General features: G+C 45.1%; 2 protein-coding genes and 1 long non-coding RNA gene across 5 annotated transcripts; all 3 read right to left on the bottom strand.

Moving 5' to 3' along the window:
- Positions 1-3,478: 3,478 nt before the first annotated feature.
- On the bottom strand, positions 3,479-9,218 carry LOC4347116 (uncharacterized). Of its 3 annotated transcripts, XR_010735103.1 has the most exons (7): positions 8,787-8,923; positions 8,579-8,708; positions 7,775-7,889; positions 6,201-6,345; positions 4,368-4,511; positions 3,967-4,234; positions 3,479-3,848 (listed from the first exon to the last, which is right to left on the bottom strand). It is a non-coding gene; the product is annotated as an uncharacterized lncRNA (long non-coding RNA). The 3 variants fall into 3 exon arrangements; XR_001539722.3 differs by lacking the exon at positions 4,368-4,511 and having other exon boundaries at positions 8,787-9,218; XR_001539725.3 differs by lacking the exons at positions 4,368-4,511; positions 8,787-8,923 and adding an exon at positions 9,035-9,218.
- A 4,827-nt stretch (positions 9,219-14,045) lies between these two features.
- LOC4347115 (very-long-chain aldehyde decarbonylase GL1-1) lies at positions 14,046-18,528 on the bottom strand. Its single transcript, XM_015795960.2, has 10 exons — positions 18,320-18,528; positions 18,020-18,240; positions 17,697-17,929; positions 17,370-17,589; positions 16,699-16,820; positions 15,572-15,825; positions 15,379-15,486; positions 15,083-15,289; positions 14,698-14,982; positions 14,046-14,599 (listed from the first exon to the last, which is right to left on the bottom strand). The coding sequence occupies exons 1-10, from the start codon at positions 18,371-18,373 to the stop codon at positions 14,444-14,446; spliced, it is 1,860 nt and encodes a 619-aa protein (XP_015651446.1). The 5' UTR covers positions 18,374-18,528; the 3' UTR covers positions 14,046-14,443.
- Positions 18,529-22,709: 4,181 nt separating this feature from the next.
- Positions 22,710-22,991, bottom strand: LOC136351781 (uncharacterized). The gene has a single exon (XM_066304123.1). It carries the CDS (start codon positions 22,989-22,991, stop codon positions 22,710-22,712), a length of 282 nt encoding a protein of 93 aa, XP_066160220.1.
- Between the last annotated feature and the right edge of the window lie 1,822 nt (positions 22,992-24,813).

Below are 24,813 nucleotides of genomic sequence, written 5' to 3'. Positions count from 1 at the left end.
TGCACCTGTGCTGTTCTTAAATCAGTGCCGCCCACGGGCGGCAGCCCGATCGAGGGCGACGTGCACATGCGCGCGCGCGCGCGCCTTCCCTCGCGGATCGGCGTCGTACGACGCCTCACCGATCCAACGAACGAGACGATCGCGCGACCCGTCGATCGTACGCGACTCGCTGGAAAACGCTGCTCCTCCGGCCCCCAGAGACGATGGGGGATGACATGAGTACCGGCCAGTGAGATGAACCGGCCGCCGGCCGGGGCCTTTGCAGATCACAGCTTGGTCAGCAGAGGAGGTGTGATGGGGGTGGGGGGCAGGGTTCCAACCACTGTTCACTGCACGCATGTGTGCGTGTCGTATTAGCTAGCTGCCTGCAGGCTGCTATATAGGCCCCCCCGAGCAACGGCTTCGAGAGCCGTGGATGGCTGGATGCATGCACTGTACCTATCTATCTGTAAAGCAAGTTTATTAACAGAACTGATTATTAGCTATTAGCTAGAGCTAGCATATATAATAGATTAACTATAAAGTTAGCTTTATCTTTTTATCATATCTCTTTGTCTCATTATTAATTTAATGTGAACATTTTGAAACATGTGTAGAGCTATATCTTGCATGAGAGATAATTTTCCTCACTCTTATTTTTCTCTTTTTCACATAATAAGCTTATAGTTGATTTATAGTTTACTATTATCCTTCTCTAAAGTTCAGCCGGCTCACCAGCCGTTAACACGGCAGTCTGCCCACGATTCTTTATAGTGGAAATTGGTGATTTTTAATGTTTACTTGTCACTCTACCATTGTCATACTTTGAGTAGATCCAATAGCAGGCTATAAGCTAGCTATAAATACATTTCGAGGAAGATAAAATAGGAGAGAAAAAAGCAGCGGGCTATAGATTTATAGTCCAAGATATATATGTGTATGATAAGTGAGACCAGCTATGAATCGTGTAGTATACATTTATAGGTAACTATTATATTAATCGGTTATTAAATTGATAATAAATGATTTGGAGCCGATAGTCGGCTGTAATATTAAACTTGCTCTTAAGTGCTACAGTAAGGCGATTACTTCCTGAGCAACCAGCAATAAACTTGGAAGCATATGATCACGCAGTAATTAATTATCTGCCGCAGGCAACATTTTAACTTCCCTTTTCGAAGGACGACTGTAGCGTGGATTTTTTATATTTTAGGTCTTTTTGAAAATTTATTTTACAAATAGACCTCTAAAAACTTATTCCAAAAATAGATTCTTTTCGCAACGACAATATCATTAACGTTGTGGTCCAATATAACTACTCTAATGGTATCAACGTTATCCCCCTAGCCTCCCCGGAGAAGCTAAATCATTTATACAAACGAAAATGACCCTAATGATACCCTATTTATAAAAAAATTCAAAAATAACCTATTTATAAAAAAATTACAAATAGATCCTCGACGCCAATAATGCTAGCACCATCACACTGAGGACCTATTTGTAAATATTTTTTTTATTACAAATAGGTTTTTTTTAAAAAAAATACAAATAGAACCTTGGCGTCAACGACATTTGCACCATCGTCTTTTATATAAGTGACTTGGGGCCTCAGCTAAAAATTAAATTTTCAACCTTAAATTTAGAGCTGATTTTGAGATTTTTTTATCGAAGTTTTTCTAGCCTTAGCTCTTAGCTTTTAGATCGATAAGATCACGTATATAAAAGTTTTATTCATAAATTACTTTTCGTTTGTAAATTAATATGTTGTTTCACTTATTCCGCGAATAAGCGAAACGATGGCTCCGTTGGCTTCTCCCCGGAGACTAGGAGGCCAATGTCATTGGCGTTGTCATATTGGACCACAACGCCAATGATGTTGACGCCGTGAAAGGATCTATTTTTAAAATAAGTTTTTTACGGGTCTGTTTGTAAAATAAGTTTTTATAAGGGACCAAAAAGTAAAAATCCAGCCTAGGGGCTCTTATCTGTTCGCACACTACCTGCCTAGCTAGCATTGTACTTTGAAGCCCAGATTGATTGCCTGCGAGAACAGCGGCCCGCGCCTACCTGCGAGGCGGTCCTGCGTTTTAGACCAAAGTGCCAGTGTGCCAGAGTTTAGACTCACACTACTCCATGTCTCCATTTTTTCCTCTCTCTCTCTCTCTCTCTCCAAATTAATGCATAGGGTTCGTACAGTACGACGCTTTGATTAAAAAAATTCATATAAATTTTAGAGGATTTTGTTCCTATAAAAATTTTTCTACGTAGCCCTTTGAATCAAAGGAATGAACTCTATGGAATTTCTATGGAATGTCTCTTCCCATATAATAAGTTTTAGAGTAAATTTAATATGAGGTAGAACCTCATAAAAAGAATCATTTGAGGGGGTGTTTGGGTGAGAGGGACTACCCCCTGAGTCTTTATCTTTCCTCAAATTCCTATATTTTTTCTATATTTTTAAAATTATCTGTTTTATACCTGCATTCTAATTATCTGTTTTATACTTGCATTATAAGAATCCTATGTTTTTTTCTATTTCTCCCTTTTTTTTCATTCCTATGATTCAAAGGGGATCCTATTGTTTAAAGCCTCAAGTAAAAAATGGACTACAGTACCCATAGAATTCATGCAAAATTCATCTTACTACTTCCTTTTGCAAAAATATAAGTGGTTTTTTCCATGTAACTAAATGGACAAAATCCCTTATATTTTGAACCGGGGATAGTAGTAGATCGGACATGAAGTAATAGAAAATTGATGCAAAGTAGTACAGTAGCTTCAACTTCTTATCCATTGGTTGTTTCTACTACATTCGTGAGAAAATATAGCAACCTAGGATAAAATTAGATCTAACCGTACTATGAATCCAATCTAAATAGATCCTATCCATCTTGGGTTGGTATATATTAAGATGGAGGGAATGGTAAACAAGTAATATGGCCCTATTAAAATAATAGTTGAGAACCATACTACTTTCTCTGTCTCTAAAAAAATCTATGATAAAATGTGGCACATACTAATACTATAAATATGGACAAAATATTGTTATGAAGTGTCACATCATGTCCTATATTTGTTTTTATGGGACGGAAGGAGTATATCAATTTACTGAGAAAACCCATACGTTTTTTTCCTTTCAAAATTCTTTGGATTAATGTACTAGTCATTGTATATCAACATAATATAATATGTTGTTATTATCTCTAGGCTGCTTTGCAACTAGAGTTAGGAACCCACTCCCTTCTTAAATTGTTAACGGTGCATTTTTTGAAAAATATTAATCGAAAGTTGCTTAAAAAATTTATATTGAACCATTTTTTTTAAAAAAGCTAATACTCAATTAATCACGCGCTAATAGATTGTTCAATTTTACGTACGGGAGGCATTAGATCCTATGCCCGAACACCGTGTAATTGATATTCCAGTCCATGCACTAGATTTGATCGAACATATAATTAGACGTCTGCTTATTCCATTGAAGTTCAGTTCCTGAAAAATGTTGAATTTTAAATGATGCATGCATTCCGCTTGCTCCCAATGAGTGGACAAACAATGTTATTTTACAGAAAATGACCCAAAAAGGAGATGGAAAAAAAAAAACATGTGCCGATCTCTAGACATAATATTCCAACATATTTTTTTAAAACAGAGACGAAATCATCACCTAGCTTGGAACCATCAGCTCACTAGCTTTGCTGTCACGTTCCATATTCTCTACTGAACCGTCAGCTCACTAACTTTGCTGTCATGTTCCATATTCTCTATTATCCGAATGACACATGTAATTACTCCATGAAGTAGTTGGAGAAAACTAAACTAGCTCTTCCCATACATAAATAGTGAAGGGATCGAGTATGTGACATGGCCGGCTGCTCCCCCGTGGGAAATGCAAATTGCAAATGCCATAAAACAGCATGCACACCGATGAGACCCCATTGAAAAGATTATCTGCAAAAATGATAGCCAAGGGAAAGGATTAAGACTTACGTGGATGCCGCACGCTCCACATGTATGTGCATTTTTCCTGTGATCCATGAGCGCTTGGTTGACGAAGAAATGTGGAGGCATTTGCGTCTGTCCCCTGTTTCTGCAGGCTGTGCCTCAGTGCAAGCCCATGTTCTTCTCCAGCAACGCTTGAATGACTCACATGTCTTGTCCCGGGAACCAATCCATGTTTCTCCTTCATTTCCCTTTTGTAATTGATAGCTCCAAGCATAGAAGGCGATGCAGAATATCCAAAATGTTATCATAGAGCCTGCGAAAAATCCAACGTGTCATTTTTTTGGCAAATTCATACAAGAACTCTCCGAGTGAAAAACCACAGGGCCCAAAACTTTCTGAGCGTTTTTTTCTTCTCAACATTAAATGAATCACAGGACTAAACCTACATTGAAATTTCTCCATTCCAGATTTGGCCATGCGTGTGCTTTTACTGTGTGATTGGCACTTGGCCACAGCGAGAGATTTCCATCAGGTTGCAGCCTCATGCAGTTATCACGTCGCAAGTTGGCAAGACATCACATGGGGATTTCCTTCAATCATTGCAAATAATACTAACCATTTGATGATTGCGATTAGGACAAGAAGATTTGTCTTAAGCTAGAATTGCAGGTGAGAAAGAACAGATGGCCATTTTGCTTGATATAGTTTTAGGCTTGTGTTGATAGACTACTAGACTACGAATAACAACATCAAGAGATGACAGAAACAAGTTCACAACGCATGAGGAATGAAACGTGCCAACCTTCTTTTCAAAAAAGTATAACCTACTAATTTGTCAATTTAAGTCCCAATGAGAAGACACAAAATGTGCAATTAACACGTGGTCAATAAGAGGCAAGAAAATACATTGGACAATGCATGTATACCCTGTGGTGGATCCAGGTGTGGGGCTTAAGCCTCGCTTAGGCATAACCCCATTTAAGCCCCATCAAAATTATATGAAAATCCTAAAGATTTGAAGTATAACAAGGATACATTAGCTTATCCCTAGGTGTGATCTATTTCAACCCGGTTCCACCCTTGTATACACTAGATATTCTTTCTAAGGGAAATTTAGTGTATTATTTGGATCGGTGGATATTTACATTATGTAAGACTATATAAATTTAATATTGTACCAAATAGGGCCATGTCGTGAGACATACAAATGCAGGGAGAAGCATAGTGCAAAATCAGTGAGCAAAAGTAAGATTTCTGTGCTACTAGGGACGACCGAAGTCCTAGTTTATAACCAGTACGACACATGTTGCAAATAGTTAAGGCACCGTCCTATGTGACAGCCACATAATTCATAGCTTATGAGAACTAGCTATCCTTACAGCTCATTCCACAGGTTAGAACCTGGTTCAACCCACATGGCCAAGTGAAATATCCCTATGCTCTCACCTATATATACCCCCATCCTGTATTGTGACTTGTGTCTCACAACACAAAAATCTCAATTTGCAAAGCATAAGTTTGGAGAGAGAGAGAGAGAGAGAGAGAGAGAGAGAGAGAGAGAGAGAGAGAGAGAGAGAGAGAGATGAAGAGGAGATCCATGTTCACAGTAGGGAAGAACAAAGGAGTGGCCTTGTCGGTGCATAGGAAGCCCCTTCAGCACATGGTGCAGAGGAGGCTAAGGGAGCTGAAGAAGATAGTACCAGATGCCCATGAGGACAACGTCGATGTGCTGCTCCGGCAAACGGCTGAGTACATCTGCATCCTTGAGCTGAAGGTGGCCGTGTTGCGGAAGCTCGCCGCAATCTATGGTGCATGAAGGATGCCGCACCATCGGCCATCTCAGTTCATTGAAATGTCCATGGTTTGAGTTTTGAGGTCAGAATTTGTTGCAGTTGTACATTTAATGGGAGAGGAGGGTGTTTCTTGCCTCATCTCTCTCGTGTTGTACCCCCGAGTAGTAGTGGTAGTATGCTCGTGGCTCCTATAAAGGAGTTTGTTTGGCTGGAGAAGCCAGCCATTGTTTCTGACAATGCTATGAGTGGTGTTCACCATGAGAACAATGGTCAAAGCTTTGGTGTGTGGCATGTGGATAGTTGCTATTCAGTTTTCCCTTTCAACTATCTCATGAAGAAGTTGAATTATTGCACAAGTTTTGAACTTATCAAATCAGGAAAGTTCTACCTGTTTTTATCTATTTTAAACTATGGAGATTTTTATTGATGGGGAACAATTGAGTTATTATTCTCAAAAGAGCATTGATCTAGTGCTTAAGAGCATACCTGCAAGAGCCTAGAAACACAAGTAAAATCCATGACAGACGATCTCTACGCATACTCCAATGCAAGCAAGATTCTCCTCCAACATACTGTATTGATATTGATGCTGTGTTGGATCACATCAGATAATTGTGCTGTTTACAAAAAACTGAAAAAAATATTAAAGAAAGATTTATCAGATTTGATTGTGCAACTGAATGGAAGTGAATGGATGGAAACGTACATTGTATGTTATTCAAGGTAAATTGCTGCTAGTAGAACTGTGGGTTTCCAGCCCTTTTAACCATGGAAAGAATATTTGCTCGTATGTCACATCAACATATGATGTACTAGTGATGATGACAGAGTTACGTCGAGGCCAGATCTTACCATAGGACATGCTACTTATGAATTATCCAGGTGTGTCAAAACTGCAGGCTTTTCAACATTCAGCAAGGAAACAAACATATCTGGCATTTTTCCAGATCACCAGTATGTACTAAAAATCATGCTCAATACTATCTACTTGCTACATAATAAAGTCTTAACTCTTCATGCGATCACTAAAAAAAATTGGTGACTGATAGGAACTTGCAACAGTACTCAATAATGGTCAATAAATTTTAATAGGGGATACAGAATGACAAGTGAAAGGAAGGCTAGAGGATCCCAAGAACTTATCGAATCCAACATTCGAATCGACACTACGTTACTAATCCATGTAGCGGCATCAAAGGTACAAAGAGGACTGCATAGAAGTTGCAATAACTGCTTGTGAAAATATATGTAACCAACATTCTCAACCCTCGAATAGCTCGGGCATGACTAAAATCTTAGGAAACATCCTTATTGTACCCGCATGCACACTTTAACAAACTCTGTAGAAGTATAATTAGATCCGTTCATCGTCTACTGTGACAACCGACTTTTGGCAAAACTGAATTCCTTACTTATCAGGAAACAAGAGAAATTAAGACTAAGCTGGCATAATCAATAAGATTATCTGCCATATCATATAGCTTGTTACAGCAAAACTACTGCCACTGGCCAAAACAGTTCAGCTACAAGCCAGAGCTATTGTATATGTGATAGTAGGTCCTTTTCCATTATATTCAATCCCAGATATTCTGTAGACATCACTGAATTGATGGCATTATAGATTTTGCATCTGCCCAAAACATACCAAGACAATCATTTCAACACAAGCATTATCTCACATTTACTGTTTTATCTTCTGTTTTCTAAAATCACAAAGCATTACATGTTCTTCCAGACTAATCATATTCCTTTATCAAAAAAGTAAGAAAAATATCTGAAATATCAATGTGCAAACTTGCTAAATGACACGGTCATGCCAACCATATATTAAGGGAAACTATCATGTTTATTCTTTCTTCGCAAGATCCTTCAGAAAAAAAGAGGAAGCAAAAATCATTGTGTAGCAATCGGCACTGCTATGTTATCAATCTAAAACTAAACCTCACATTTAAAAATCATAAGCGTCTGATGCTGCCGTAGCCCATTGTGGACAAATCTTTCAGAAAGTACCCTGAAAATGAGGTACAGCCAAACGTATATAATGTCAAGGTCCACTGTACCTTAATGGTACACCTCCTGGGAGCTGCATGACTTTATTGAAACACATGGAGCCCATCCATGTGTGAGCATGTGTCTCTGATACTGCAATTTGCACTATCCATCATAGGCACATATCTGCTGAAGTGGCACAGACAACACAAAGAACACTCCAAGTCACTGATAGTTGAACAACAGAGCAAACTAAATCATACAAGATTATACCCGTTTAACAAACTAAGCAACCTTTGTTGCTTAGCACCTAATGCCATGATTGAAGCAGAATCCCAGATTCATGCATTTCTTCTAATTTACAGAGAAAATTCAATAAAACCAAAAAACAGAAAATCATATTTATTATGTAGGTACAGTTCTACAGCAAGAACAGCCTTTCCACCATTTGCAAATTGCGAGAACATTCAAATGTCAGGCTTTAAGCCATGTGCATGCATGTGATATGTCTAATATTTCAGTCTGACTGACAGGGCAGTTCATATGGTGATATGGAACATTGTATGCTATTCCAAAAAAAAAAAAAAACTGAAACCACTACATCCCTGTTAGTCACACCAGGTAAATGTCAGGAATGATCACATGAGTCGGGACCAAGAAAATGTACTGTGGTAAAATATCAACAATGTTGAATAGGACAATGTCTCATTATTATCTTGATGGCCACATAATATATCTAATTTTACTAGACCCAAACAAATATCACAAGGAGAGAGCAATGCTGAAACTATCTCAAGAACAGGTTGCGACTATTCATGCCATCAATTATCACTAGAAATAAAACATTACAATGTCACAAAGAAAGTAATACTCACATTGAGAGAGAATGGGACAGTCGCACAATGGCGTATGGGCTCTTGACGGCAAACATAAAATTACATCCAATGGTTGGACATGAAGGATACGGGGCATAGCCGCATAGGGATACATATGCCATCTCAAATTCTGAAATGTACAGGTTGATGAGCTCATTCGTGCACATCGAAGAACGAAAAAAAACTATAGATTAGAGTTACGACTTACGACTTATGAGTAGAGGCCTCGTAGTAATCCTATGTTACAAAAGGATGAAAAGCTACGAACATAATGTGCACAAATGATGGCAAGTTCGCAGCCCCAAACCCCAAACGGACAAACCAAGGAAACCAAAGGATTCAGGATTCAGGAAACCCCAACCCCGCTGCAGATTCAGTTTCCACGCGAGAGAGAGAGGCCCCAGCTAACCACACGCAACTGCTTGGCGGGAGAGCGAGAGGGGAGGGGGTCCGAACCGGAGGGGAGCGCCGCGGCTGCAGGGAAGCGTCGGGGAGGCGGAGCCCAGCCGGGGCCCGGGGCCACCGCCATCTCGTCGGCGCGGTGGCCGCGGTGGTTGAGCGGTGGCGGCGGGGCGTCGACGAGCGGAGAACTCGGCGTCGGAGGTGGGGAGTTGCAAATGGGCCGGGCCTTCGCGTGCACATCCGAGACTTGAAAATCTCTCGGCCTTAAAAGACAGCCCATGTGAGCCAAATGCTAATTGGTACGGCGCGTACGCTGCCAAAAGCCCAAAGCCCATACGGAGTACGTGTGTTTCTTTCTTTTCTTTTCTTTTTTTCTTTTTTAGCGCAGCCACGTTTCCTTTTTATTTTTTTCCTTTTTTCATCTCAACTTTTGAAAACTTTCAACTGAAATTTGAAACTTTCAATTCAGTTTTGAAAACTTTCAACTTAAAATTTGAAAACTTTCAGCTCGAAATTTGAAATTTTTGAAGTCAAATTTTGAAAACTTTCAACTTTCCATCTCAACTTTTAAAAACTTTTAACTAAAATTTAAAACTTTCAACTCAGATTTGAAAACTTTCAACTTCTCATCTCAACTTTTAAACACTTTCAACTCAAATTTGAAAACTTTCAACTCAAAATACAAAAACTTCTAACTCGGATTTGAAAATTTTCAAATCGATATTTTTGGAAAACTTTCAAATCGTATTTTGAAAATTTACAAAATCAATTGTTTTTATTTTTAATTGGGAAATTACTGTAGCATTCTCACTAATCTACCCTATAATTCACCAACTACACTCTTACAAACCTCATTCATCAAATCCGATGGTCAAGAATGATCGAATCCAATGGTTCGAGATCGTCGTGGACCCTCTCCCTTCCGCACGCGCTTGGCACCCACACCTGCCTGCATTCCTCCTCTCCCCTTCCCTCACGTGTGTCCCCTAATCACGCCGAGAACCCCGTCTCTGCCCTCCTCTCTCTCGCACTCACCCAGCTCCGCCGATGCTGCACCCTCACGCCGCCGACGCTCCGCCATCGCGACGCCGCCTCGCCACCCGCGACGCCGCCTCGCCCCTCATGCCAACCGCCGCCGACCGGCGCCGCCACCAGCATCGCCGATTCTCCATCGCGCCCTATCGTGGCCTGCATCGCCGATCTACCCCGACCGGTGCCGCCGCCCGCATCACCCATCTACTCCGTGCCTCCACGTCAACCTCCATCGCCTCCCCGGGCTCGAGACCGTCGCCATCATCGGGAAGACCAATGGCGCCAACCTCTTCGCCTGGGATGACCGCCGGGGCCTCCTTGCTGTCGGCTGCTGGAAGCGCCTGACCATCTTCCGCCTTGACAATGAGAATTCAGCTCCGCATTGCCTATTCTTTCTCGGTTGTGATTTGAGTGTTTATGGCTATGGTTTGACTGTTACATCATTTGGGTTTCGGTGGAAATTGAGATGGCCTGTTGGTAGTGCTCAATTTGGAGAATGGGAAGTATGATACGGGGGATTATCTAATTAGGTTGAAATAGATATTCAGTGGAAATTAAATCAAACACTGGAAGAGTTGCTTCCAATCCTCACTGTTCTGTTGTTCTTCTTGATAATAGCTGCTTCTAGATTCTTGCCTGATGCTTGCTTGGTTGGGTTTTGTAAAGGATTAATGCCTGGTTGTCGTGCATTGTATCCGGCAGGAGTGCCCCAGGTCAGAGCTACTTGTTAGTAGAATAATTGAATTCTTCATGCTGATAATTTTCAGGTGCTTTTAGCCACCTGTAGCAAATGTTGACTGCATGATAAAAAAAACTAAACTTTGTTTACTTGTGAATTGTTGCATTACGGTGATCTACAAAAATCTACCTTTTCATTTTATGTTTGAACTAGCGGTGTCGATTTTGGTTAAACTTTGACACCTGAAGGATCTTAGCTTGAAGATAAATGTGCATCTGCTGTTTTAGATGCACTTGGTTCTGTCCAGGGAAGATTAACTGTGGATTCTTTAGTTACTGAAACATTTGGAACAGCTGGCTATTAAAACCACAAATTCACAAGCTATATTACTTAAGTGCTGCTTGTGAATTTTGGTTAACTTTGACACCTGAAGGATCTTACCTTGAAGATAAATGCGCATCTGCTGTTTTAGATGCACTTGGTTCTGTTTAGGGAAGATTAACTGTGATTCTTTAGTTACTGATTATTAGTCTTTACAGTCTAGCGTGTGAAACCGTGAATGCCACTTCTGCGTCTCATTCACTTGTGTTCAGGTTTTAGCAAACATAATTCAGATTGGTCTGTTTGGCATAGCATATGAATGATTATTGAAGCTACCAGTAGTTGAATAATACTTTGACCATAAGTAGCACCTCGAATATTTTATATGCAGGATTATCAGTACTTGTTTGTGTTTGTTGCACCGTCTTTTATTTTTGTAGCCATTGTCTCATGATGAAGCAAGATCATTATTTGCGTTTGTTGCACCGTATGTCAATGAAGCCAAGGAGACCAAGAGCAGTAGTTCTCTACCTCAAAAGGTAGCTGAATCTGAAATAGAATTTTGCCTTTTCATTTATGTTATATATTTTCCTTTCTGTATTGAGCTTGGAGATCTCAACATGATTTAGGATTTATACATGTTGATTGGTGAATGTTAGCACTTATATACATGTTCTATTTTTTTTTCTTAAAGATAATTGCTTTTTTTTGTATTTCGTTGTTTCCTAAGATGTACCAACATTTCTTAAAGACGATTTCCTCACGGACTTGCTTTTTATAAGAAATATGGTAAAAATGAAGTATGTAATTTAAGTATTACATTTTGTGAATAGGATTATATATTTGTAATATATTTTTTGCTTGCAAAAATATATAAGGGCACTATCAAATGTTGCTGTAGCGTAAGCAATAAGCACACACTTTTTTTTCCCGCGTGACTATTCCACTTATTGCTATTCCATGAGCTTCTTGATTCAGCTCACAAACACAAGACAATTGATTTGGAGTTCACTTTTTAATACAGGTATATATATTAGGTGTCTTATATATTAGTCTAATGACATCACTGCTTCTATATGAAACAAACTAAGTGGTCCGCTACTACATTTTTTGGTATTATCATTCTTATAGGTGCTTAATGTTGAAAGATATTCTACAGAATGTCCAGCAGACGAATCTCTTGGTTGCTTTTTACTAGGACTCAGGTCTTAATCGCCATTTCATTTTTTTAATCCTTTCAAATTGTTTACCTAGATTTTAATCCACGTGCCTTCCATATTTATGATGATTGCTTAGGACTTGATCATAGAAAGGGAGGTTAAAAGAATGCAACAAAGCCATCAATTACCATCTTCAATGACTTGGAAGGCGAAACAAGGGTTTATTTTCAATGATACGAATTCATCCATTTATTATCTTTGTTGCCTTGTCTTTATAACCGCAAGACATTATTTTTCACCAGTAACTCTAATGAAATGTAGTATTATGTCAATGACCAAATTTGTAATAATCTTTATATGCATTTTGACACGGTATCTTTTCCTGCTATATCACCTATATTACTGCTTATCAATTTCTGGTTTTGGTAGCAAGCCATTCAAGTGACACCGTAGCGTTAGCACGGGAACATTACTAGTCACCATGATTAATGCTAATTGTTAAGATTAGTGATGTCATTGTCGGCGGAGGCCCGCGTGCGCGCGAGCTAGCCATGCCCCCCATGTGATCCAGAATATTTGGAAAAAGTTCACTTTCGATCTTTCAATTTGTTACCGCCTTCGCCTCTACGAACCATGGCTCGGCGTCCCAGCAGCCTCCTCCACGAACTTCGCATCCAGGACCGTCTCGTAAAATTTGGGGGCCCTATGTAAAATCTTAAACACAACCTAAACAAAAGTGATAATAAAAAAAAGATAATAACAATTTAAACTTAAAGATATGTTTTGTACCAACTAAATAATAGAAAAAAATATACCTTCACATAATCTTCTCTAGAAAAAACACAAGACGACGCCTACAGCCGTCGTGATGTTTGCCGGTGTGGTGGTTTCATCGTGCAGACTACAGAGATGCAGCGCTCCGGCATCGGAAGCAGGGTGATCCGGCAAGGGATAGGGCGGCAGGGCGGTAGATGAATGGACCGACGGTGGGATTGATCTTAAAATAAAGAAAAACGTAGCGAGGGAGCGAGGCGATTGGGCAGCAGGCCAGCGGATACGCGTTGAGATCGATCTGAAAAAAGGAACCATTATGCGTGTGCAACGTTATTCTCTCATTAATTGAGCTCACACTCATGCTCCAGCAGCCTCCATGCCTTCTGTTGTTATCAATTGGATCAATGGGATTGAATCACGGAAGGCAAATATATAGGCTTGGGGACCTGTGCAAGCGCTCATGTCGTACGCCCTCAAGGACGGGCCTGTTCGCCTCCCTGGGATGCCGGCCGCGGCCCTTCTCCATGTGAGGCCACCCCTACCTCCTTGATTGGTGAGGATGGGGAAGAGAGGGAAATGTTGCTGATATGTGGGAATCATGTGGGTCCCACACTGGCTCAGCACAGTTGACCGTACTCAAAGCTCCACGTCAAACGAAAACCAAGAGCCATATGCCTTACGTAAGTTGATACGGTTTTGCAAGTCGGGGACGGGCTATACCTATTATTGTGGTTTAAGGACGAATTACAAACTCGAGGACAGATTAAGGGACCTATAGTGAACTTATTCCGATTTGAAACACCCACGGCCTTAATGGATGCAGCCCATTAACTAGATATCTTACTCTTTCCCTAAATAAATTTTGCAGATTTCATAGGCACAGCATAACTCCCTGACAAGTGACCATCCCTATACGGTATTAGGCAGCCAAATATGTTTGAAATTTCTGAAGTAATCAATTTTAATTTTTATTATAGAATAGATAAACTTCCAATTAAACAGCTCCATGCATATTGACGAGCAGTACCGCTGGTGGCACGAGATATCGATATATCACGACCATTAAATAGCCCATAAAGAAATCACAGAAATACGCTGATAAAAATAACGCAGCTATATATACTGCTCATCTTTTAGGCATATAAATATATCTACACGTTCATACAGCTCATCTCTTTATGTATCCAACGCCAAATCAAAGTATATATACTTATACATATACGTGCAGACAAATCAAAACACGGTGCGGGGGGAGGATTTGCCGGTGTGGCAGCAAATTGAACAGTCAGGAGCCACACGAGAATGATTTAATTTGATGGTGATCGATGACCATGACGACGACGACGACGACGTTTTTAAATTAACCTGTGAAAAGGGAAAGGAGAAAGAGAAGAACGACGACGATGACGACGACGACGAGGGCTTGGGCCCGGTTTGGTGGGGGCCCAGAACGCGCCGCGGCCGTTGGATCGACGAGACGAACGGCGCGGGTTCCGATCAGACAGGCCGGAGGCCGTGCCTGAGCGCCGCCTCCCACACGACGTCGATGCGGTCCACGTCGATGGCGCCCACCTCGTGGTGCGTGTACCCCTCCAGGAAGTGCACCACGCCTCCGGCGTGGCACGCGTGCACCACCCCGCGCTCCAGCGAGTACTGCACAAGATCAGATCAGTCATGTGTGATCGATCTGCAAACCAGCAAAGGAAGACGACGAGGAGGAGGCTGAATTGATTTCAGGTTGTGGTTCTGACCTCGCAGGCGCCGAGGCCCTGGACGTCCTTGGGGAGGCGCATGGCGGCGAGCTTGCCGTAGGTGCAGTCGCGGCGGAAGCCGATGATTGGGGGGACGACGAACTGGTGGAAGTGCGTCCCCGGCGGCGCCCAACGCTGCTCCCTCGGCGACAGCCACTTGCCGACGATCCACGTCTTGCAGTGCTGCGCCGACCTGTACTTGGTCACCTGCACCAGGTACTGCTGGTGCTCCGGCGTCGCCTCCCTCTGTATCTTCTGGAATCTCTCCGTCGACAGCGTCATCATCTGCACCACACATCATACGTCTCAGCAACAGCGACCGATCGATCGCCATCAATATGCAGCTAGAAATTAGTAGTTGGGTGGTGGTGTTGGGGTTGATTACCATGACGCGGACTTTCTTCCTGCAGAGGTAGAGGGCGATGGCGCGGCCGAGCTTGGACGTGGCGCCGGTCATGAACACCTCGGTGGTGCCCTGCGGGATCTCGTTGAGGATCACCGCCGCCGTCAGCGTGTTGCCGTGGACGACGCGCACCCGGAGCCCCGGGTGCTTGTTCACGAACAGCGTCCCGCCACCGTTCAGCGCCTCATTCTGCACGCACGCAACGCACGCCATCATCATCAGTAGACAGTTCCCCAACCTTTACCTTTTGCAACGTTGCTGTTGAACAGTGACCCAACCTTGTTGAGAGCGGCGAGGCTGACCACCTTGGCGCCCATCTTGTCCGCCCTGAGGATGGCGAGCTCGATCTGGTTGTTGATGCCGTCCTTGGCGAACGGCAGGAAGTACTGCAGCGAAAAACACAACAATGATAGTAAGTAGTAGCATCGATCAGAAAGGAGTACAATATTAGTGTGTGTGAGAGAGGATTACGTGGAAGCCGTAGCGGGGGACGGCCCACATCTGGTGGAGGCGGCCGCGGAGGCGGTAGCAGGAGATGACGAAGGTCTTGGACCACGCCCACATCATGAGCATGACGAGGAACGCGAACGGCCACATGGGCAGCAGGAACGGCTGCACCGAGAAGGGCGTCGACGCGAACGTCCGCAGCACGAACGGCACGTGCAGCGACTGCATCACGTCCACCACGTGCGCCAGGAACACGAACTCCGGCACCTCGTCCACCCCTGCACACACCCACACCACACCACACCGTCCATTCGTCAGCTTCTCTGCCTCGCCGCGGGTGGCGCGACACGGGTCTAATTAAAATCGTCAAGAAAAAGAGAAACCAAGAGCAGATTCTGTACGTTTTTTTTTGGCCGTGCCAGCCGCCGGCGATCCGATACGGTCGGAGTCGCGGCCGGCGACAGCGGCATGCAGCGTTTAAAAGCGAGAGACGGTTGGATGGCATGTCACGGTCGGGGTCGCTCCGTCGCTGTACGTAACGTGTGTAGCGGATAGATCATTACGGCGAACAGGACGGTCTACTCCTGTGGGCACCTGTCCTCTCAAGACGGATACATACACTAATTTGGCCCTGGTCCAATCGTGCACTAATCATCGGCACGCATGCAAAACCTTCCGCGTACACATGCATCGTTAATTTTCCACAACAAACTTGCTTAATTACTAATTCGAGCTTTAACGGCTTGAGTGATTTTACGATAATTAAGAAGGTATTGTGAGTTAAGAGTTATGGAAGATATCAAATTTGCATTAAAAATTTGTATCTCCGAGGAACTGTAAAATTTCTCTAACGGCTTGCGGTTGATCTGAGAAAACGCATGATGCATGCATGGTGCCTATCAACCTAATCTCTCTTGCTTTTTTTCTGCAAAGACTAAAAATTGGTTGGATTGGAACGCTCCCTAACGGCAGGTAGCTCGGGTCGTCCATGCGTCACGCAAAACGCAATCGAACAGCAGCAGCATGTGAAATTTAAGGCCGGTGATATGCGCATATCTCGTGCATATATGGGCCATAATTAAACACAATCCAAACATCTCTCTCGCGGGCGATCTTAATTAAATTTCGATTCGATTTGATTTGATTCATACCTGCGCTGGTTTTCTTCTGCATCTCCCAGGACTGGGCGTCGAGGGTGCCACCGATGAGGTCGAACAGCGGCATGAACAGGCAGAAGTTGGCATCCTCCTTGGTGTGATGGATCGTGTGGTACCTGCAGGGATTCGGACCAGCAGTCACACACACGCGCGTACGGGAGAGAACCAATGATCAGGAAGCAAATTAAGCCGGTGTAGTTCAGAGATCCGATTAATGCGTGTGAAAAAATGCGAAAAGGGCATGCATCCAACGCATTTAATGGTCGTCTGAATTGCGTACGCGATTGGATGAAGACATCAACCATTTGATAGTTCATTCATGGGATGAATGGTGAGCAGTGAAGTGGTTAGGGTGGTCGCTACCCGGCAAGAATTAATTAGAGCAGCCGGGAAGCTTAATTAAGCTGCCTGTTCTTAGGGAGATAGAGTTTGGCTCGTCTGCCGGCTTTTGTTGCCTTGCAAGTACAGCACTACAGGTTGTTTGGTCGATCAGGTTCATCAGAATCACTGCATGTCTCTAGTTGGAATATTTGCAGCCAGAGCCAGTACATGTTGTTGGTCGGGGGGTTTGTTTCCGTTAATTTTGATGAAGATTTAAATTTTGGGTCAGAATTTCGAAACTGTTTTCTGAATTTGAAAAAGGAATTGAAATGGAGTGTACGTACGTTGGGGTGTAGATAAGGTATTTGAGGACGGGGAGCGACTGGAAGAGGCCGCCGGGGAACACCTCGACGTTGCAGTGGCCCATGGCGCGGAGGTTGTCGAAACCCAGCACGTAGGCGAAGGCCAGCGCGACGGAGCCGTGCCCCGCCGCGCACGCCGCCGCCAGCGGCACCGCCATGAGCGCCCCCAGCACCAGCTGCTCCAGCGGCGTCGCGAACCCCGCTGCGCATGCACCGGCGATCAATTGACGGAGTTAATTAGCTTCGATCGATCGCCGGCGGCGGATCGGTACTCGATCTGTGGGCGGCGCGCGCGAGATGCATGCTTACCTGTGAATGGCTGGGGCACCTTGGCGGAGTGGTGTTGCAAGTGGTAGCAGGAGAAGAGGTGGCCGCGGTGGAACGCCCTGTGCGCGGCGTAGAACAGGGGCTCGGTGGCGGCGACGTGGAGGAGCGCGGCGACGGCGAGGCCCCTGGCGTCCCACAGCGGGAGGTGCCGCAGCGACGGGAACGCGTAGAACGCCGCCGCCGCCATGTGCACCTGCAGTATCAAGAAGTTGTCCCTGCAGAAGCAAACCCCAACACACAGATTATTCAGCTGGCTGATCGATCGAGCTAAGTTGCACCGGCGGCGAGCGCGCGTTCGTGCGTACCAGTCCCACTCCCTGTCGATCTGGCCGAAGTCGACGCCGTCGCGGACGATGCGGCGGCGGCGGGTGGCGAAGAGCATGTTGCTGAACGAGCTCCAGAGCTGGTAGGTCAAGGCCCTGACGCCGAAGAGGACGAGCAGCAGCAGCAGCCAGTGGTCGGGGCTCGCCCGCTCCCACGCCCGCCCCGCCACCGCCTTCCCCACCAGCGGCGCGTACAACACATACTGCGCACACACAATCAATCCACCATCAACAATGCCGGAAACCGATCAACCCAACGAACGGAGCAAACTGCACAAATACCTTGTACGCGCCGAGGTTATCCCATGGCCACGACGACAAGAATGCGGCACCCATGATCGCAAGCCCCTCGAGCTTGATCTTCTTCTTCGTCCTCTCAGCTCAGCTCAGTAGTACGTAGGGGTTCACCGGTGTTGTGCGTGCGGGGAGAGGGAGAGCCGTGAGGGGAGTTAGAAGATGTTGGCGGTTGTGGTTTTGCACCCAACGCGGCTGGTCATGCGCGCTGCGTCTCGGGATGCTTTTATATACGTGAAACACTTGCACAGTTGCACTGCGACTGGTATTAGCCAAGGGACAGACAGCGCGCGGTCACAGCGGTGGAGGGCGGGGAAGGTGAGAGTCCGATTCGGGCAGCGAGAGGTTGACGCGAATCAACGAAGGATCATCGATGGGATCCATCCGTCCATCCATCGATTGGCCGGCCGGCCGCCAGGCCACAGCACCTGTCAGTCGGGCTATCCGCCACCGGCTTCCCCAACCAGACGGAGTTAATGGCACCACACACGATCGAGATTTGAAACGGGATTGCGACCGCTACGTACCACACACACGTACAGGTTGTGAACTTGGGGAAATCACGCACGCGGCTGGGCCGGGCACAAGCTAAGCTAGCCTCGTGTTTTTTTTTCTACAAGTAAATTAATCCATTGTCCATGTATAAAGGAGAGAGACGCGTGGACGCGTGGTGCGCGCGCGAGCCGCTGGGCGATCACGTACGGAGCGTTGCATGCAGCGGTCGCCGGAATTAATTGGGCCAGGACGGCCGGGCGGGCCGCGGCCCGGCGAGTTTCGATTCGGTTTTAATTTTGAGATGATTTTTGGATACTATATACTCCCTCCGTCCCATGATTATAAGTGATTTTGAGTTTTTGCTTGTATTGTTTGCACACTTATTTTATTAAATTTTTTTTAGAATTATTATTTATTTTTTACTTACTTTATTATCCGAAGTATTTTAAGCACAACTTCTCGTTTTTTATATTGTCACAAATTTTTTTAATAAAACGAGTGATCAAACAGTGCAAACAAAAACTCAAAATCCCTTATACAGAGGGAGTATTAATTTTGAGATGATCGATGGCGCCGGCCGGGAGGCCAAATTAGTCGACGTCTTCAGCAACGACGACGGTGGCTCGCCGCCGGCCGCTAGCTAGCTTGTTTGGTTGTCCGGCCCCGTGTTTTGGATCGTCTTCTCATGGAGTCAGGACAACCTTCTTTTCCCCACTTTTGTGTAGTACGCGTACATACTATCGGATAGTAGCAATTAAGTTCGCGTTTGGCGTGGTGTGGCGGATCGATGGGCGACGGCGTAACCAATTCTGGCTGGATAGTAGCCACGCGTAACCAACGCTAGCTAGCTAGATAGTAGTAGCCACGACGTCTGCCGCGTGCAGGGTTCGTTCAATCACCTAGCGAGGAAATTATCCTAAACTGATATCAGCTCGTCATTTACATGTCACATAAATAGTTATAAAAAATATTAATTTATGATATATTATTCCACAAAAAAGTAACCTAAAATTCAACTTTTACATATCAAACGAAATTCCAAATACCCGATACGCTCATTCAGAGAGCGAATATGTGATATATAATTCGAAATTAGTCTTGCATGTATGTTTCATCACGAAACGTGCGCGTATGCTTCTCTCCTTAAACATTGTCGGCTCTTTTTATTTTTTATTTTTTGGGCAGCCATCAATGGAGATAGAGAGATCGATGGAGATGGCGCATTCAATTTGCAATCTTTAAGACAAGGCATTGCGGCATTGCCTGACGACGAGAAATTGGAAACAAATTCAGAAAATTAATTAATGTATTTCACGTACAAATCACACTATGCATGTATAAGTCAAAATTCCTACGTTCTAAACGTACTTGGTCAGTTCATTCCAGCAGTTTGTAAGTCCTAAGGATTGGATTATTACTGTGCATTATCTGCTCCACATACACCCCTGTCGTCCTCCTGTCGCCAGAGTTCACAGGTTGAGGAAGGAATCATAGTTGAGAAAGCCTGTAGGTTTTTCTTCGTCGGCGTTCCTGTGCCAGGAGGCAGGCAAAAAAGTAAACTTTGCTAAGCTATAGATTAATGACGCAGGTTATATGGGTTAGGCCCTCTTCGTTTCTTCTGCAAGCACAAGATTAAATTTTGGATACTCGTGACATGCTTTTCAAACTGCTAAACGGTACGTCTCGTGCGAAAACTTTATATATGAAAGTTGCTCTAAAATATCATACTAATTCATTTTTCAAGTTTATAACAATTAAAACTCTATTAATCACATGTTATTAATACATCGTTTTACGTGAAACACTTAATTTTTATCTTCATCTTCATCTTCATCTTTAAGAGGTGGTGTTTGAATCTCCTGAAGATGAAGATGAAGATAAACATAGAGGAGCGAGGGTTGTATATCTATAGTAGAAATATATTCATGAATGAAGTCTGGAGTCATCATCGAATTAACGGTATAAGCAGACGGCAGGCCGAAGCAGAGAATGAGACGAAAACGAAAAAAAAAACACGATGTAACCTAGTACATATAGTTTTTTGATGCATCAATCCACAAAAGAAGGTTTAGTGAGGAGTAGCCCTAAGTGCACTTGCCCTTTACATTCTTCTCTCAGTTTTTCTTTTGTTTTGCTTCTTAGGTCTTCTCGCCTTAACTCGACGGTCTAATGTCGGATGCATGTAACTTCTTTCAATCTTAATAAAATTTGGTCGGTGTTTCTTCCGCCGAACCGGCAAAAAAAAAAGAAAACCACAAAAGAAGATATCCCTAATTTATCGGGCGCATTATCCGTTCTCGTTCATCCATCTAAATTAAAGTTGTAAAGCGGATTTTCTTTAAAAATAAGAATAAGAGTTAAGCACAGGAGCGGAGTTACACTGTGGTCCATGGACCACCATAGAAATCTAGCCCAAGGCCCATCACCCCTATGCGTTACTTCTAGAAAAATATCAATGGCAAGTTGGCAACTGTTTTGCTTCGTTTTTTCGCTGCAACAAGCACCGCGTCCTTTCGTTTCCATCGCAATTGTCATTCCCAATTTTCGATCGCGCGAGTGAATGAGTCAGCGACGACAACTAAGGCAGTGAGGCACGAACGTGTGACGGCGGCAGCCGCGGGCAGGCAGGAAGCGCGCAGCGCCGCAGCAGACCAGCGGCATCCAGCATGGAGCAAGCAGTCAGCAGCACTCATCGCCAGCAGGCATGCAGCACCACAGCACAACACGGCAGTAGGTTCTCAACTTCTCATCTCCCCCTGCAGCCCTTGCTTCTCTCTTTCTCCTCTAAAGGCCCTAACAGTAGGAATTTTCCTTTAGGTTCAAACGTTCAATCTCATTTCAATTTTAGGATATCCGATTGGAGTTGGGATGGTAAATTGAAACCTTGCAATCCTGTATAATCCCATTGTAGATTTGCTGAAAAATGAAGAGGGGTGGAGATATTACATCTCTTTTTTAGAAATAAGCAACTTTTAGACTTATTTATTTTAAGATATTAGTAAGACCTCTTTAATTATTTGATGAGAATATGGTTGTTAAATTTTATCTCTGTGTGTACGTCGGCATGTTACATCCATAGTGTTAAAAATAATAAGTTTACATCTATAGTGTTAAAAATAATAGGTTGAGTTGGACAACCCCACCTTGAAAATATAGTGTTAAAAATAATAAGTTGAGTTGGACCACCCCACCTTGAAAACCTGGCTACGCCACTAGTTAAGCAGATATCCTATTTCTTTTTGTTGAGCTCACAAATTAAAATTAATGCAGCATTTGCATTTCATTAGGAGATGAAAAGGAGAGGGATTAATTAGTGCATGGTGCATTGTGTCGCCTACTGTAGCCCGTGGAGCCATGGTGAAAGCTGCGCCACGCCATTCTCATCAAGCGATGGATTCACACACGCCGCTGCAGTAGCGTGCTATTTTTTTTAACGATTCGTACGAAGTTCTACTTATAGAGAAGGAAAAAAATTACAAGATTATAACCTAAGAGGGTCGTAACCAGGAAAAAAGAAGAAAATACCACCACCCACACACCGACAGCGCCAACACACAACCCGGGAGAAGGCTAGCACTGGATCGGCCGCCGCTAAGCGTGACCGACCGCCATAAGACTAATAAAGGAGCACAGACGAGATCGCCCCCTAAGGGATGCCAAAACGACGTCTTCAAGAAAAGAAGCGACAGAAAAACCATTGCCGCCGTCCGTCGGGGCTCAAAGGAGCCAAGATTGGGCTTTCGCCCGGCAACCACCCTTGAAGGGTGAGACAGCACGGCAACGCCCTCAAGAGGGGCATCGTTGTCGGGCCAGCTAATGCCGGGCTGGGTTTTCACCCGCCGCTCACCACCTGTGATTCAACGGCTGACGCACCGATGCTCCATCACCACTCAAGCTCTGCCGACATGAGGGACCCCTGCACAGGCGTCCCCCGCCGGCCAGTCTTCGTGCGCCGAAGACCGCGCCACACCCATCGGCAGCTCCTCCTCACACCGAGGTCGCCTCCTCCATCGCCGGCTGCGCCTCTCATGCCAAGCCGGCCTCCTCCACCGGACGCGCCCCTCGCACCAATCCGGCCTCCCTCCCTCGGCCGTGCCTTTCGTGCCAAGCCGGCCTCCATCTCCGCCGCCCGCGCCTCTCGCGCCGAGCTGGCCTCCGATGCCATCGGCTGCGCCTCTCTGCGCCAAGCCGGTCTCCAACCCCTCCTTCAAACGATGCCGCGCCGATCAGATGCAGCCGTCTGCCACGCCCTCGGCTAGCCGTTCGAGGCCGCCATGCCAGTCACCGCCACCGCAGCCCCAGCTACCGAAAGGCCCTGCCGCCTCGCCGTCGCCATCCTCACTTCCTCCGCCGCAGCCACGTCCATGGTCGCCACGGCCATTGCCACAAGCCGTCCGCCGTCGCAGCCTGTAGTCACCGGCACCCGCTGTCGCTGCCCGCGAGGCCACTGCATCCTCCGCCACCGTCGCCAGCTGCCGCCGCAGTAGGCAACGCCGCGAGCACAGCCGCCACCGCCACCACGGGCCATAGCCGCGGCTGCCTCAACCGCTGCCGTCGGCCATCGCCGTCGACTGCCGCCGCCGTCACCACGACGGCACCTCATCCCCGCTGCCGGCTTAGGAGCCGACCTCCCGCGCCACCCAGCCGTGCCTCGCCGCCTCGTGCCGCCTCATCACCGCAGCCGGCTCGAGAGCTGGCCTCCCGCGCCGGGGAGGCCGGATTCGGACGAGGGTGGCCGGATCTGGCCAGGGGACGCCAAATCTGGTGACGCCGCGTCGCTGTCGTCACCCTTGCCGACACCGTCTCTGCCCGTTGTTCTGGTCGTCTCCGCCTCGCCGTCGACGCTGCCGCTCTCCCCGTTGCCGCCACCACTGGGAGCTAGCCCTTCGCCCAGCTCCGTCGAGGCCGTTGGCACCCCAGATCCAGGTGGGGTCGTGGGCTCCAAACCGCGTCCTCGGGGGAAGAAAGGAGGCCCCGCCGCCGCCGTCCTTGCGGCCACGCAGTTTCCAGCGGCCCGCTCGGGTGGCGGCGAGGCGAAGAAGGGAAGGAGGCGGGGTGGTAGTGCTGCGGTGGTGGCGGTCGCCACCCGTGTCGCCCCTGCCCTAGGAGCGACACGGGGGCAAGAATCCTTAATTGCAGACATTATGCATAGAAAAGTTTTATAGTCCTTAATAGCTACCAAAGATACCAAAATTTTTGTTACCCCCTAATACCGAAATACTAATGACACGAAGATATAAAAAATATTAAATTTTACACTTAGGCCCTGTTTAGTTCCACACAAAAATTTTACACCCTGTCACATCGAACGTTAAATTTTACACTTAGGCCCTGTTTAGTTCCACACAAAAATTTTACACCTTGTCACATCGAACGTTTGAACACCTGTATGAAGTATTAAATATAGGCTAAAAATAACTAATTGCACATATTACGACTAATTTGCGAGACGAATCTTTTAAGCCTAATTGTTCCATAATTTAGCAATGTGGTGCTACAATAAACATTTGCTAATGGTGGATTAGTTAGGCTTAATAAATTTATCTCGCTGTTTACTGATGGATTCTGTAATTAGTTTTTTTATTAGTGTCCGAACACCCCATGCGACACCCTATATAATACCCGGTGTGACACGCTAAAACTTTACACCACTGGATCTAAACACCCCCTTAAAAATATGGTATCTTTTCAACGACTCTAAAATCACTGTCATGTATATCTTAGCATATTCTAGGATGATGCTATGTAACATATTTTTCTTGATTGCTAATTAAAAGAACAAGATTTGAGGGAGATACGTTCCTCCAAATATTTTTTTAGGAAGAAATTGTGTGAGCGCGCATCTCTCTTGCTTGCTATCCACAAGAAAGATGTTGGATTTCTCCTCATTTCCCTGTTACTTCGCAGTCGGAAAGAGAGATCCGTATCTCGACGGTGCAAGTAGCTGCCATCCAAATTATTGGCAAGTTAATTGGGGGTGATATAGA

This window comes from Oryza sativa, chromosome 9 (genome assembly GCF_034140825.1).
Source record: "Oryza sativa Japonica Group chromosome 9, ASM3414082v1".
NCBI lineage: Eukaryota > Viridiplantae > Streptophyta > Magnoliopsida > Poales > Poaceae > Oryza > Oryza sativa.
Note: the sequence above shows the minus strand (reverse complement) of the source record. Positions and strands in the feature narration are given on the sequence as shown.

Coding starts and splice junctions, on each gene's coding strand:
- LOC4347115 (XM_015795960.2), bottom strand. CDS start 18,373: ATGGGTGCCGCATTCTTGTCGTCGTGGCCATGGGATAACCTCGGCGCG. Junction 16,821..17,369: donor TACCTTATCTACACCCCAAC/GTACGTACACTC, acceptor GAATCCCTGCAG/GTACCACACGATCCATCACA. Junction 14,600..14,697: donor AGGGCCTCGGCGCCTGCGAG/GTCAGAACCACA, acceptor GATCTTGTGCAG/TACTCGCTGGAGCGCGGGGT.
- LOC136351781 (XM_066304123.1), bottom strand. CDS start 22,991: ATGGCATCGGAGGCCAGCTCGGCGCGAGAGGCGCGGGCGGCGGAGATG.